At 39.4% G+C, this 14,723-nt stretch overlaps 1 protein-coding gene across 4 annotated transcripts in view; it reads left to right on the forward strand.

Moving 5' to 3' along the window:
* The first annotated feature begins 123 nt into the window (after window positions 1-123).
* The window catches only part of IDE (insulin degrading enzyme), a 74,049-nt gene continuing 59,449 nt past the window's right edge, over window positions 124-14,723 (forward strand). For 2 of the 4 annotated variants that reach the window (XM_064463835.1, XM_064463836.1), the window contains exons 1-4: window positions 319-558; window positions 10,611-10,795; window positions 12,200-12,407; window positions 13,223-13,392. In XM_064463835.1, coding sequence (XP_064319905.1) covers window positions 446-558; window positions 10,611-10,795; window positions 12,200-12,407; window positions 13,223-13,392 — 676 coding nt within the window. In that variant the 5' untranslated portion in view covers window positions 319-445. Of the gene's footprint in view, window positions 225-318; window positions 559-10,610; window positions 10,796-12,199; window positions 12,408-13,222; window positions 13,393-14,723 lie in introns of those variants that run through there. The other 2 variants (XM_064463838.1, XM_064463837.1) reach the window with 2 other exon arrangements.

A 14,723-nucleotide genomic window follows, 5' to 3' on the forward strand; every position in this document is an offset into this window, starting at 1 on the left:
CGGCCGCTCCGGTGCCCTTCCCGCCGCAGCCCCGTCCGCCTCTGTAGGGCGCGGCTCTCCGGTCCCGTCTCCCCCCCGCCGCGACAAGTGTCGCCCCGGCTCCCCGCCCAGCCACCCACCCCCTCCACCGCCTCCGCCTCCTCCCAGAGGCCCCCTGCCCCCTCCCCAGCCGCAGCTGCAGCCCCGGCCCTCCTGGCAGCAGAGGCAGCTTTCCGCACCCCCAGGTACGGGCCCCGCTAGGCCCGGCGCGGTGGCGGTGGCGGCCCCGCCGGGCGAGGAGGGCGGACGGGACCCCGAGGGCGCTGGGGAGGGATTGGCCAGGCGGCGAGGGGAGGCGGGCGGAGAAGATGGCGCCGGGGAGCGGCGTGTGCTGAGGCGAGCGGAGCCGGGCCGGGGCGGGCGGCAGCGGTGAGGAGAGGCCGGGCGCTGGCGGCGGGGCCGGGATATGCGGCAGTGGCTCCTTCCTGTGGTGAGGCGGGCTCTGCTGGTCTTAGCGCGCCCCTGGGCCGCCCCGGCCTCCCGATTCTTCCCTCAGTGCCGGCGGCGCAGCTTTCTCGGGTACGGTGCGTGTGCGCTGGGGGCCGGGGCGGGCCCCCGGGGCTGGGGCCATGCGAGAGGTCGGGGATCCGCTCCTGTCCCCCGCTGTGTTGTGTAAGATGTGGCGGCGCGGCTGGGGCGGGGGCACCTTGTGCGGCCGGGGGAGCGCCGGCCCTACCCTGAGCATGGTTTCGCCCCGGGGTGCGCGGGGAGCCGGGGGAGCCCGGGCCGCGGGAAGGCGGGCGGGGCTCTCGGGGGGAAGCGGTGGGGGAGCCGGGGGCGGCGGGCCCGTGTGGGCCGGGAGGCCTCCCTCAGCCCTGGGGTGCCCTGCCCGCCCCCGGCGGGGCCCGGTGCCCGCCCCGGTGTCTCCAGCTGCACCGGCGGTGACAAAGCTGGCTTGGTTACCAGCCGCACGGCCGCGGTGCGGCTTTAGTTCCCCGGTGGACTTGTTTTCTTGGTGTCCCCCCCCCAAAAAAAAACACCTGGAATTTTCACGTTGCTTAACTTGCCGTGTCTTCTTAAGCCATAAATACTATAAAAGTTTAAATTCTTTAAAAAGAAATCGCTATCGGAGTTAGCCAAAGTTGATGGGAGCGGCCTCTTCAGTTTGTGACGAGCTGTCTGGCACTGGCGTTGTGTGGGTCTCGGTTTTGTGTGTGTGTGTGTGTGTGTTTGTGCCACCAATTCCAGTGGAGACAGTGAGGAACCTCGGTCGAGGGAGGAGCGGGCGGGAGCCCTGGCATGGCCCGCTTTAGGGGCAAATTAAACTGCATAACGACTTGGCAAAGTTTTTCCAGGAAACCAGCTGGGTAAGGGAAAGAGGCTAAATTGTTTTCTTTCTTCCTCTAACACTGTATCTGTTATCATAATAGCAAACCCCATATTTAACACTGCGAAAGTAAGAGACGTGGAAAGTAGCATCTTTCAGGGTAAAAAAAAGTGAGTTATGATGACTCATGCTGTCAGCGCTCGCATGTCAAAATCCGGATGCACTGTTATTGTTCGTAATTGCTATGTATGCTTCAGTATTGGAAAGGTAATCCACAGCGTGCTTTCGGAGCCAATGCTTTTCTCAGGCTAGATTACTCCTCTTTAAGCATGTGAATATATGCAGTATTCGGACTTAGCTTTACATATGTCAGTAGGCCTGTTGTTTTTTCATACTGCCTACAACCGTGATTTAATAATCCGTTTTTTAATTGTCAATTAGGATTTACAGAAATAGTAATGAAATGAGAGCACACATAGCGCTTCTGTGTGATGATGTTTTTTAAGATGGTGAACACGTGAAAATTAAGAATCTTTTTTTCAATTACATGTTCCCTGTTTCTATTTCTGAATTTTGTTCATCCTTTCACCTTTTTTCAGCTTTAACTTTTTCTTCTCATATAATTTTTAACCTTCATCTAAGTGTCAAGTAGCAAGATTATTTCTCGGTTAGAACTTCTCCTTTTCATCTCATTAAATTATCTGTTCTTGTTGGGAAGTCCCTAGAAGGGTTCATATTTGCTTGTTTGCGTGCTTTTTTTTGCTTCTCTTCCCCTTCTGTCTTTAGCCCCTTGTAAGGCATTGGCTTAATACCTGAGATGAAATGGTACCTTTGGGAATTCGATCAAAGTGTCAAGGATATAACTAACTTTGCACATGAATACAGGAGTAGTTCCATACCCTGTTAGGTCCAGAAGAAGAAAGAGGGAAGGGACAGAAAGTTCCTTACCTCCAGTGTTTCACTGAACTGGCAGGTGTTAGGCTCCCAGCTTGGGGTCATTGGAGGTTATTGTTGAAGTAATTTAGTAAAAATACTTTCAGACTGTTTGAGAGATAACATGTTGGGTTGATATTTTTGATATATTAGTTTTATTGTATTAGATGCTTTCGTAATAATTTTGATAAATTGATCTTTTAACAAGGTAGGAATAAAAAAGTTTGTAATAAAAAAACATCTGTAGAGTAACTGATTTAATCGGATTTGTGTGTAAGTTATGTATATGTATATGCATGATATGTGGATGAGCATCTTTAAGTTCTTAGCTTTTATGATGTCCGTAAATTGATAAAACATGCTTATGAGATAGCACTGCATCTATGTAATAAGGTAATTTTTGATGGAGCTTGTTTGAAAGTTGCTTCGCTGTAGCTTTCTATTTAGATCTGACCTTCTGCAACTTGTTTTTAGAATGAGTCAGAACTATCGCTTGCCTGAACAACTGAAATGGGAAAAAATGCTGTGCAGTTGAGACTTTACTTACAGCATTAACAGTAGAACTAGAACTGAATTGTCCAAAATCATGAAAACTAAAACACAAAATAGGTAAACAGCCATTCTTTCCTCTTTGTTGAAACACACCACTGACCCTTGTAAACAGCTCGTTGTTACAGGTCTGTTGGTTATGTCAAAGCTCTAGTGTTAGATAAGCAATTGCACTTATTGTGGGATTACAGTACTTCTCATGATTCAGAATCTTAAAGTTCTTTGTTTTTGTTGCTAGATCAGATTTTCATGACAGTTCTCTCATCTTTCTATGTATTTCTTGTTGTTATGCAGTGTAACTAAAGTTTTAGTCTCATCTTGTTTTTTTAATTCAGACCTCACAAGTTTTTCTTTTTGAGGGTATGAGACAGATGGTAGCATAAAGTGTTAAGCAAGTTGGCTTTACGAAGAGTCTCGGGCAATCTGATGTGCTACTTCCAGATAAAATGTATGAAATACACATCAAAATACAGTTAGAATAAAGCACAGAGGTCTCTCCTGTAGCATCCAGTTTTATGTTTCCTAGTGTGTGCAGACACCACTGCTGCACTGTGGTTTTGAACCAAGTCCTGCGGCTCTGGTGGAGGAAAAATATCAGGGAGGGAGGAAGAGAGAATGAGAACCACTGCACTGACTGGCAAGTATTCGATGCATAACGCAGTTAATTGAATTAATGAGTACATTTCTGAAGAAAATTAGTAAAATACACTTTCAAGCAGCTGGTCATGTACCACAGAAACTAGTCTTATCAGTCTTGTTCTTAGCACGCGATTTGAGACTCTGATGAAGATAACAATGCAAGCCAAATACAATGCCAGATTTGTGAAATCATTCTGAAGATCCTATATCATCATATTGTCTAAAGGTTAAAAATAAATATTTTTACTTAAATTTAAAAGAAAACCAATCTTTCAAATACTTAAAGGCTTCAAAACCCTTTTGAAATTTGCCTAAGTTTTAGCAACCTTGTAAAAAAAAAAAAAGGGAGCAAAGAAGTGCTAGGGAAAGATTAGTTTCCGTTGTTTTCTGTTTCTGGTGAATCTGGTTAAAACTTTTTTGCCCTGGAGGGTGTGTTTTGATGAATTGTTTGGGGCAATTTTTTAAGAGATAGGAAAAGTAAGCTGAAGCGATTTAGAAATTCTTAAAAACTTGTTATCCTTTATTGCTATGTCTGAAATCAGATTGTATGAAGTCCTGCCTTTTTGTTTGACGTTTTTACCCAGTGCTTTGGAAACTGGAATGGTCAAGTTAAGGAATGTAGTTTTAGGGCAGTAAATTAGCTTCATGTTAGCTCCTGGTTGTATATCCCATCCTGTTTGACCAACACAAGACTTTTGAAAACACACATTATTTTACTGCTCAGGCCAGTTACTCAGCTGGGGCCTGATCTTACCTGTGAAGCTACCAGGGCCTTTGTTTTTGCCCAGATCACGCGTGATATTGTCTCATTAATGCTGCTGGTAATTACTGTACGCTGGTGTGTAACACCGGTGTTTCTACTGTCACATTGGCAGTGAAACCTGTGGCAGACCACGTTTTACTGCTGTGATCTAGAAGCTGTAGAAGTTGGACCCTTCTGGGAATGAGAGCAAGGCAGGCATCTGCCCTCGCCACCGTCATTAGGAGGGAATTTTCTGAGTCAGTTACAGACTTGGCAAAAAGCTGCAGGCTGAGGTTCTGAAAATGCTTTAATTGTAGCGAGACTTCACAATATCTTCAAAATGAACTACATATCAAAACCTTATAAATATTCATCATCTTCAGACTTGCCTGATTTGGCATGATTAGTTGTTCTTAATAACTTGGTAGCACTGATTAAATCATTGTGGGTCTTTGTAGCTGGAGTTTTTATGTATGAAATAATACGCTGAATTCCTCATGAGTTTAAAAGTGATAAAACATGTTAACATTTTGAACAGTTTATCTATTTATGCAGTCTATCTGCCTGTGTATGCAATCAGATTTATTTAGATCAGCATCAGGGATGTGTTGGGATCTTATACATTCGCTAGCATCGTGACAAGTAAATTCACAGAAGATTGATGCTTTATGAATGTTGAATAATGTGAACTGTTTTAATCTCTTAAGTGTGTAAAAGAAGGGTTGTTCGGCTTGTCTACGGATGAACTTGTAACCTGAAAAAGTTATGGATAGTCTCCTGAAGTATCCTTTATGGTAATGGTCCCCTGAGTTGATTTTTTTGGTTGTTTTTAAGATTACTCTTTCTCTGCTGCATTTTTAAAATTACATTCTTGGTAACAGACCTTAGTAAAAAGATTTGTCTGATCTTAGGAAAAAACCTGTACTGCCTACAGTTTAGTCTAAAGAATAATTTTTAATAATAGCATACAAGTGAATCGAAAAGTTAAGAGACGAGGTAGATTGTTGGTTGACTTACTGGTAATGTCACTGTTACATGTACGAGGATGTCACAATGCCATCGAATTCTGTTGCTATTGTGAGGAGAGGTAGGTGCAGGAGACGAACAGGTGGGGTGAAGACATCTGGGAGAATGGAGATTTATTTTATTGTTGCAAAGCCACAAGCCTGCAACTGAAGAAGTTCATGGACTCCTCCAGAATGCTCAGTTCAGTGCTGTCATCCCTGTCAGACAGGTGAGAAAACTCTGACTGTTAGTTCTGCAGCACTGGGCCTCCTGCTGAAGTACACAGCACTTCTTTCACTCCAGGCATTTGCAGCTGAGGAAATATTAGTGTAAGTTACTAAGAACTGTACACGAAGATGGAGTAGTAAATAATATAGAGAACACCTTACTAATGGTAGCTCTCTTGCAGGCCAGAGCAGAGAGAGGTTTTGGCTCCACAAAGGTTCACCTCACTCTGGTAAATGGTAGGCAATTAAGTTTGGAATGAAAAAAAAAAACAACCCAAAAACTAAAAACAATTTGATATAAATAAAATTCAGAACTTGGAACAGGTGCAAAATGTGAGATTGAACATTATTGTGGTCTTTGTATAGTTTCAAAGACACAGAGCTTAAATAACAATTGTATTGCAGTCAGCATAATGTATTGAGTGTATTCAAAATACAGATGAAATACGAGTTGAAAACGCGGAGCAATTCAGATCCTAGTGTATAGAAGTGTAAACTTAAAGTGAGTATGTTGCAACACCCACAGCTGTGTCCATAGAAGTAATTTGGGTTCAGCTGTATAAAAGCTTTGAACAAACCCCAGATTTTAAAGCAACTGATATGAATTGAAAGCAAGCATCAAAATCTGCTGAGCTGGTAACTGTTTATTGCCATTTGTCTGGTTACTTCAGGCTGATTAGTGTTTATAGCCATTCGTCTGGCTCCGACCTATGTACCAGCCTTTGACTTCAATATGTGCAGCCTGTCATGGAAAAAAAATCTTGAAAAGCACTTTAGAGCCTGTACTTTGGGGGTCATATTTTTATTAGCTAGTTATGCTCTTGCGTTGAAGCAACCCTCAGGAGTGCCTGTTAATTGGTTTTCAAATACAGTCCTTTAATTGTTCAAACATTGAACTAAGATTTGACTACACTGGCTGACTTTTAATTAAAGTAAGTTTACTAAAATAGTTTTTGCAAGATTAAAATAGTTGGGCAGAATCATATATCACTTAATCCCACTCTGTAATACTCTGTTTGCAGGTGGAACCTGACATCCCCAGAGAGCCTTGCTGGTTCCAAGGGACTGCCTGCCTGGAAATCATTACAAAAACAGGGCCTCAAAGAATAGAATACAATTTTACTTCAAAGGGCTATAGCTTAAAATTCAGCATCTGTTTTAACTGATACTTTTCTTGTACAAGTGAAGTAATTTTGATGAGGAGGAAGAATGTTTGTTATTTCCTAGTTATTGAATAGGGACACTGCTCTCAGTTCAAACATCCCCATTCCTTTATCTTCTTTCTAGCTCTGTCATCTTGCCACCTGTAATTTTTGAGCCAGTGGAAGAATTCCCAGTGCCACAGTAACGCTTTTTATTTGTTCCTGCCGTCTTTCTCTGTTGCTTCTGTTTTGTGAAAGTAGACAGTATTTCTTTTAATGACATTTTAATTAGGATATTAGCTCCGCAATAAACATAGCATCTAGTTTGTAGATTAATTTCTTTGCTACTGACCATCAGTGTTCAATGCTTACTGTAATGGCGGCATAGCAAGTAGATACAGCACATGTAGTTCAGGACAGCACCTGAACGCTACTTTAGGAATTAATCTACTTCTCAAAAACCACAAGAAATACAGAATTCTTTCTGTTTCCATTACTTTTCTCCTATGGTCAAAAGCAGTTCTATTGTCAGAAAGTGCTTTGTAGTGTTTTAGGATTCTTGTGTGAAAGAATAGAACATGGTATTGTTATAAAGCAATTGCACTTGGAGATCTTAAAAGTTGCACAGAAAAGCACTCATGAGAGGAAATGTTGAATATTATGTCTTAGAGTTTACTCCTTAAGAATATAAATACTTAAGTATTTATACTTAAGAGTATAAAGTATTATACTTTAGTGTAAGTATTATAATGAAATTGTCTTTTCTAGTTGTTGTATTGTAGTAACGTAACACCAGGAGGAATGGTACTTAAGCAGGAAGGTATTGGTCTTGTTCTTTTGACATGTTGCTTTCTAGGAGTATTGTGTAGTTGATCTGCTCTTGTTTTTATATGAGTTTTCTGGTACTACCGTGTAGTTTGCAGGGGGATAATTGTGGGTTAATCATGCAGACCCATGTGAAGTTGAGTGCGCTGTATCCACAGTGCCCACTGAAATAACAATGAAGACAGAGATACAAGTTTAAGTGCTTGGTTTGAAGCCTTAATTACTGATTTTGACCTTTTGAAAATTGTAGGTTTTTCCTGTACTGAAATTTGACTACCAATCTGGAGGTAGCCTATGAAGGAGGCAGAAGTAGGGAAAGATAATAAAATGAAGTGGAGGTGTACAGCTTCACAAGACATCAATTGAAATTTCATAGAATTTCACAGAAGCTGTGTAATTTGATGAATCACATTGGAAGGTTGAGTCATCTGAACAAACAGTAAAGTTCTGTGACTTAATGATGTGGTGTAGAAATTACAAAGAGATATCAGATGATAAGGAAAGTGTATAACATTTAAAAAAACCCTTGAAGTTTATAGTATATATGCATCTTACGATAAGCAACGATAAGCATCTTACGATAAGCATCTTAATGAGATGGAATATTTTAGCTGAAAACCAAGTGTTCCTTAGCAGACATGAAATCAGGAGATTCAATCCTCCTTGCTCTCCTACATACTTATATTTGTCAGTCCAACAGAATTGTGTGCAAGTGAAATACAATGAAGATTTTAATCTATGAAAACTAGTATTTATTATCACTTCATAAATTTTACAGTATCTTAAGTTTAATAGAGTCCTAAGTAGAAATACTCTGAACTTTGAACAAGGAGGCATTTTTTGAAATCATAAGCGTGGATTATATCAGTGCTGTTGATGCAGAGAAACATAGATGTTGCCATACTTGGAGTATCCTTTGTTTTTGAATGGTATCTGCATTTTTTCAGAGGAAGGAAGCCCATAGATATTCCACACAGGATTAGCCTGAGTACAGGGTTAAAGTAGTGGATAAATGACAGGTTTAAATGAAAGTGTAGACATTTAAATTTGGCATTTCAGTTACTGTTTAGCAATTAAGTTTGACTGCTTTTTTTTTTTTTTTTTTTTAAGTAATTCACGGTATGAGGACCACGGTTTACTAGTGGAAGTGTTTCCTTCTAAAATGCATTGAGCTGCACATTTTAAAAAGTTACTTCATATTGTTCATGGCTTTTGCTTAGAGACTTTCTGATTATTCATCAATGCTTTCTGTGCTCAGTGCGTCCATTTTTTAATTTGGATTATAATTCCTCTTTGTAATTTTGCTTTCTTTCATATAAGGGCACGTAATAACTTCAGTCTATGTAAAAGTTCCAAAATAATCTTTTTATGTCTTTCAAAGGTATTCAAGGATTTAATGCATACTTTACAGCTTTTTTTTTAAATTATTATTTGCGCAATATCTTCTCCAGTTTACATATGTATCCTTCCTAAAGCATAAATCCAGTCTTGCACAAACTTTCACTCTGCTACAGGTAAAATCTTCATTTTCTGTTTGTGAAACACTGTTTTTCATTGATTCTGCTGTAGACATTATGTTCGTGAACTTTCTGTCATTAACATGCTGTTAATAATGAGCTCTTTATCAGCCCCATTATAACACCAACACTGATGACTGTGCCTCTGCTCACTTCAAGTTGGCTGTTGTTTTTATACCATAGAGTTATAGAATTACATGAATAAATGGGAAGGAGATAATCCGGAGGGACAGTAGCTCGCAGAACTGCTTTCTGTTTTGAGCATGATACAGTACTTTAGGAAGGAGATTTTATTAGCTGACTCCCTTTTTCATCTGTAATTGTAAACTGTAAATAAAATATATAACCAGATTTTCTTTTCCAAAGTTTCTTGTTGTGTACCTGGTAACATTGAGTATGCAGCTGATGTGCTAGCTAGGGAGTTAGTTAAAATGTCATGACTGAACACCTGAAAGAATAAGTATGTTGAGAACACTGCAGTTCTTCATGTTCCACATCCCATGTAGTCTTAAAACTTGGATAAAGTTCCTTGAACTGTACAACCTGAAAATGGAAAAGTAAATACTTTCAAACTCCTTGTTATCTGTGTGATACTGACAGGACCATACAGGATTTCTCATGCCTCTGTGTATGTTTTGTTGTGGGGAGTTAGACTCGGATCTGGTTTTCTTTGTAAGTTCAGCAATGACTAATGGAGCTCATGTCATAAGTTACTTGGCAATATGGCAAGCAACATTTCACCACAGGAAAAGATAAGAGTTTGGTTGGTACTATGTATTTGTAACAGGCCCCGTTCTAAAACCCTTCCTGTGGCTATTGCATACAGGAATATACCACATGCTGGCTCTGATTTCCTGTTTCTGGGGTTTGCTTATTTGTGCGTGTGTGTCTGTGTGGTTTGTTCAGGGTTTTTTTGTGTTGGTGGTTTTTGTGTTTTTAACATGCAGCCAAGTGGTTCCACTCTATGTCCCCAAATATCCAAGTCTGAACGTCTCACCTTTTTGCTTCACGTTTAAACAAATTGAATAACCAGAGTTTCTAACTTAAAAATCAGACTTCGTTTCTTAGTATTTCAAAATTGTGCCAGTAAAGAAGCCAGTCTCGTAGCATGTTTGTTAAACTAATAGTAGGAGTTTAAACAGGTAAGACAGTCTATTCCTGTTTCTCACGGCAATTCTGTAGTGTGTTTGTATTTTTATGGCAATATTGTAAATGGTGTCACCCTTTCCTGCTTGAGTGTACAAATGCAGTGGTTTATTAGCAAAATTTTGTTTATCTGACAGTGGCAAAGTTGCAGCATTAATAATATAACTACCAATTCAGACCCTGAAATACTTTCCTGAAGCTTGAAAGTATACTTGAGATAGCAATGTATGCTTCATTTAATGTCATTTTTATCATAATTGACTAAGGGGATGATATTTCTGTACTAAGTTATTTTTTAAATTACCGTTAGTATGAAACTTGAAACACTGAATTACATGATCTACAATTTTATCATGTTGTTTGGTCTTTTTTTTTCTGTTGTTTTAACAGTAATATGTCTTAGTATCTGAACTATACTTTTAAGCCTTCTAAGTTCTTAAGAACTTTTAAGTTCTATGAGTTTTGTGCAGAACTAAATTTCTTGCTGTCAGTGTTGCCCAGTATTCTCTAACTTGATATTAAAATATTAGCAGGGCTTAAGTAAAAAGAGCGAATGAAATTTCTTCTGCTTTCTTAAAGGTTTCAGAAAGAGACAAACAACAAAATGAACAATCCAGCTATTAAGAGAATAACAAATGAAATTATCAAATCACCTGAGGATAAACGAGAATATCGTGGACTGGAATTGGCAAATGGCATTAAAGCTCTTCTCATTAGTGACCCCACCACAGATAAGTCTTCAGCAGCACTTGATGTACACATAGGTATTTAACGAATGTTGTGTTCATTATGTCATTAATAAAAATGCTTTAAGTTTTGGTCTCTTAATTGCAAAACTGTCAGGAGTGGTATCCCGGCTGGCAGCCTAGCCTTTTATTGTAGTTTTGAGTTTCTTCGACACATGAAGTTGAAAATTATTAGAGCTAATTAAATTCTCTTATTGTACGCTTTGTTTACTCAAGTGTAGCTCAGTCAGTGGAAAGACTCTTTTAACCATTAAGTTTCATGTTATGAAAGATCTTTTGTAAGCAGAAAAGGGGCGGGTGTGAGTGCAATTATTTCAGACAGCTCCATCTGTCATGTCAGACTTTTCTTTCATGTTAAGTTGTTGATGTGTGGAGGTGAGAAAATGCTGTAGTGCTGGAGGAGTTGGAGAGGCACTCCCTAACTCCAGTGATGCTTAAGTGTGCAAACAGAAATACTGGAAATAGAAGGGGAGGGCAGTTACCTTGACTCTTTGGAATAATGGAGGCCTTTTCTTATTTCTGAGGTATTTCTCAAGCTTGTGTAGTTTCTCAGTTGCTTGGAAAGTATGATGCATGTACACATTACCTAAGTATCTTTACTCATTATGTGAGCATCCTCTTGCCCTGTTTGTAGTTGGGAACTCGTGCTGCTGTTGGTGTTAGGACAGAAGTAGCAGAGTACCTTTGAAAACTCTTGGCCTTTTTATTAAGGAGATGGCTGTCACAAGTCACTATCTAGTTCAGAGGATCCCAAATGTGGTTTTGTTAGGTACTACAACAGTAATAGCCAGCCACAGCATCCAGTTCCTGCACGTGTACTGGAGCAGATGTATCTGTTGCCTTGATCTCTACTCCCCCATTGCACATTGTTGCATACTCCAGAGGCGGACTGCCGGACTCAAACGTCCATGTTTCTGGCTTCCTTTCTTGCACATCAGTATTGTCTTTTAAGCCTTCACACCTACTAGCTGGTCATTAATAGCTGCTTGTGTTCAGGCAATTACAGGTTATCGCTTGTCATATAAACCACAGGAAAATACCTCCTAAATTGTGGTTCATAATTGCTGCCTTTTTAACACAGTGTAGTTATTAAAGTCAAGGTATAGAAGTCAGGACATTGTGACCTGCTACATCTTTAGAGATTATGAGTCATGGACTTCAGTTGAAAAATAGTGTCTATAAGGCAATGCAGGCTGATCTGCACAGGCAATTTGCGACCCTAATTGGTTCAGTTACTCATTGTAAATTTTTTTCTTTTTTAAGATTGAGTTTAGTTGACTATAGCTGAACAAGTGTCTGCTTACATTTATAGAATTTATATAATTGGCTGAGGCAACATGCTGTAATATAAAGCACTTTAAAAGACTTAACATTTTAGTATTACTTTTTATGAATGGTTATTTGAAATTTTCTCTCCTGCAGGATCATTGTCTGATCCCCCCAACATTGCTGGGCTTAGTCATTTTTGTGAGCATATGCTGTTCCTGGGAACCAAGAAATATCCGAAAGAGAATGAGTATAGCCAATTTCTTAGTGAGCATGCCGGGAGCTCAAATGCTTTCACGAGTGGAGAACATACCAACTATTACTTTGATGTGTCACATGAACATCTAGAAGGTGCACTAGACAGGTAAAGGCATTTTTTTACATTTATTCTTTTGTTACATAGGTGCTATTTGAAATTGTGTAAAAGTTTTTTTGATAGTTTTATCTTTATGATGTTAAAGAAAAAGTTGACTGCACTATCTTTTGTTAAAACTGATACCAGGTATTTTTCAGTTCAGAAGTTTGCTTAGATTTTTTCAGCTAGCGGAGTTCTTCAGTGAGGCAAAATTTTTGAAGTTCAAAGGTTACAGTGAATATTTTTGGAAATGTGGGGCACACAATATGATCGTGAACTTCTGCATTGTGCAAATACTCTGTATGGTCAAATACTATGGTTCCCATAGGATCCTTATTTCATTGATAGCAAAAGGAGGATGAAATCTAGAAATATATTAGGATGCTTTTAGTAAAGGGAGCTCACTGAAATCTCTGCCTTTTGTGGGAGGGGACAGAAAGCAACAGGTGTGTGGTCAGTGAGGGAAACGGTGGATTTTCTCTTTGGATTTTCCCTGGATGTTGGACAAGGCTGATTTGATTTGCGAGATTGAGAGCCTCTTGCAGATAAACTTCAAAGCAGTAGAAATTTTCAGTGTATGAATTGTGATGCAAGGTCCTTAATCCTTGTAGTACTTTATATTATTAATATGTTGTTGTCTGCATTTATAGGTAAAGAAATGGAGAAATAAAAATACTGAACCAGTGTCAGAAACATTACAGAATTTATAAATTCTCCATTAAAAAAACACATTCAGCTGTTTTCAGGAGGTACCAAGCTTTGCAGTTTTCTGTTGCCATTTATGTACAGTGTTCTTGACTTGAATTAATTTTTTTTCTGTTCAGATTTGCCCAGTTTTTCCTTTGCCCTTTGTTTGATGAAAGCTGCAAAGACAGGGAAGTGAATGCTGTTGATTCTGAGCATGAGAAGAATCTGATGAATGATGCCTGGAGGTTGTTTCAGTTGGAGAAGGCTACTGGAAACCCCAATCATCCCTTCAGTAAATTTGGAACAGGTTTGTCAGAATATAATTATCCATCCACTGGAGTTCTGTGTAATGTACATGGTATTATTGTTTACGTAAAATTGTTAAAGACAGACTGAAACAATTCCCTTTTTTTCCTCTCTATACACGTTTAGAATGGTGCTTTATCCCTTTTTCCACATTGTAGACCAGACCTAGGCAAAAACATAGGAAACAGAGTGATCCAAGACTTGCAGTACAGTGATGAAGCACCCTTTATGATTCTGATTATTACTGCAGTGAATGCTGTTTTTCAGTTACTGGATTTGTCATAATTTGGTACTGTTAAGTCTTTGTGCATAACAAAGTGAATGAACTGTGTTTAAATTGTTAGCCACATCCTCTTTTTGCTACCTAGTATTGCATTAGGACTAGATGACAGCGGCTAGGTCGAACGAGAAAGATCAGCAAAGTAATGTGAAAATTACTGAGTAAGAATAAAAAAACCAAAACCTTAAGCATAAACCACAACAGTTGTAGATGGACAGATAAAACAGTCTTGGACAAATCCCAGTCTTATGGCTGTAAGTTTTTCTCAGGCTTTATCATTCACAGAAAGCTTAGTAACAATTTAAAAAGAACACCCCAAAACATCAATTTAAAAAGCATTAAAGTAAGATACCATAGTTATGGTCAAAACCACAAATGTTTGATGATTTGGCAGAAGTATAAATGTGGTTTGTTTTTATTTTTTTTAATAGAAGGTATTTTCTGCCTCTATTTCTTTTTGAAAGTTTCAAAAAAACAGGGCTATTAATTCATACACTGCACTGTTTAATCCTTGAGCATGAATGTGTTCTGTGGCTGGATCAGTTTGCTGGATGAATAGTTGATGCAAATAGTGGGTACAGTAGGATGATGGGAGAGCAAATAATGGGCTTTAAGGACTGGTTTCTTCCTCCATGTCAGGAAAGAGAAGAATATTTTTGCACCTGTTGGTGGAGGACATAGTTGAGGGGCTGGTAGCCAGCTTCTGCAGGAGCATGTGTTGCTCTGTTCCCCAATAAAGAGAGGCTGTCTGAAACTGCATTCTCCAAACAGGTAAATTTGAAAATAAACCTTGGGAACTACATATTGATAGGTAGGCAAGCATCCAAAGTACATTCTGTAATCTCAGCTACTGAGGAGATTATTTAATTTTTATACAGCACTTGGAAAATATAAGTGGTAGTTGCAGGAATAGTTTTCTTTGATTTAAGAAGGCTTTATAGCTGACACAAGTGGAATGTTTTCATGGGGAGAATATTCAAAATGTGCTCAAATTCGATAGCAGTAGTCATATTCACCTCTTCTTAGATCAAGCTCTGATTCTGAAATTAAAT

The sequence above is a fragment of the Phalacrocorax carbo genome, chromosome 12 (assembly GCF_963921805.1).
Source record: "Phalacrocorax carbo chromosome 12, bPhaCar2.1, whole genome shotgun sequence".
NCBI classification, from domain to species: domain Eukaryota; kingdom Metazoa; phylum Chordata; class Aves; order Suliformes; family Phalacrocoracidae; genus Phalacrocorax; species Phalacrocorax carbo.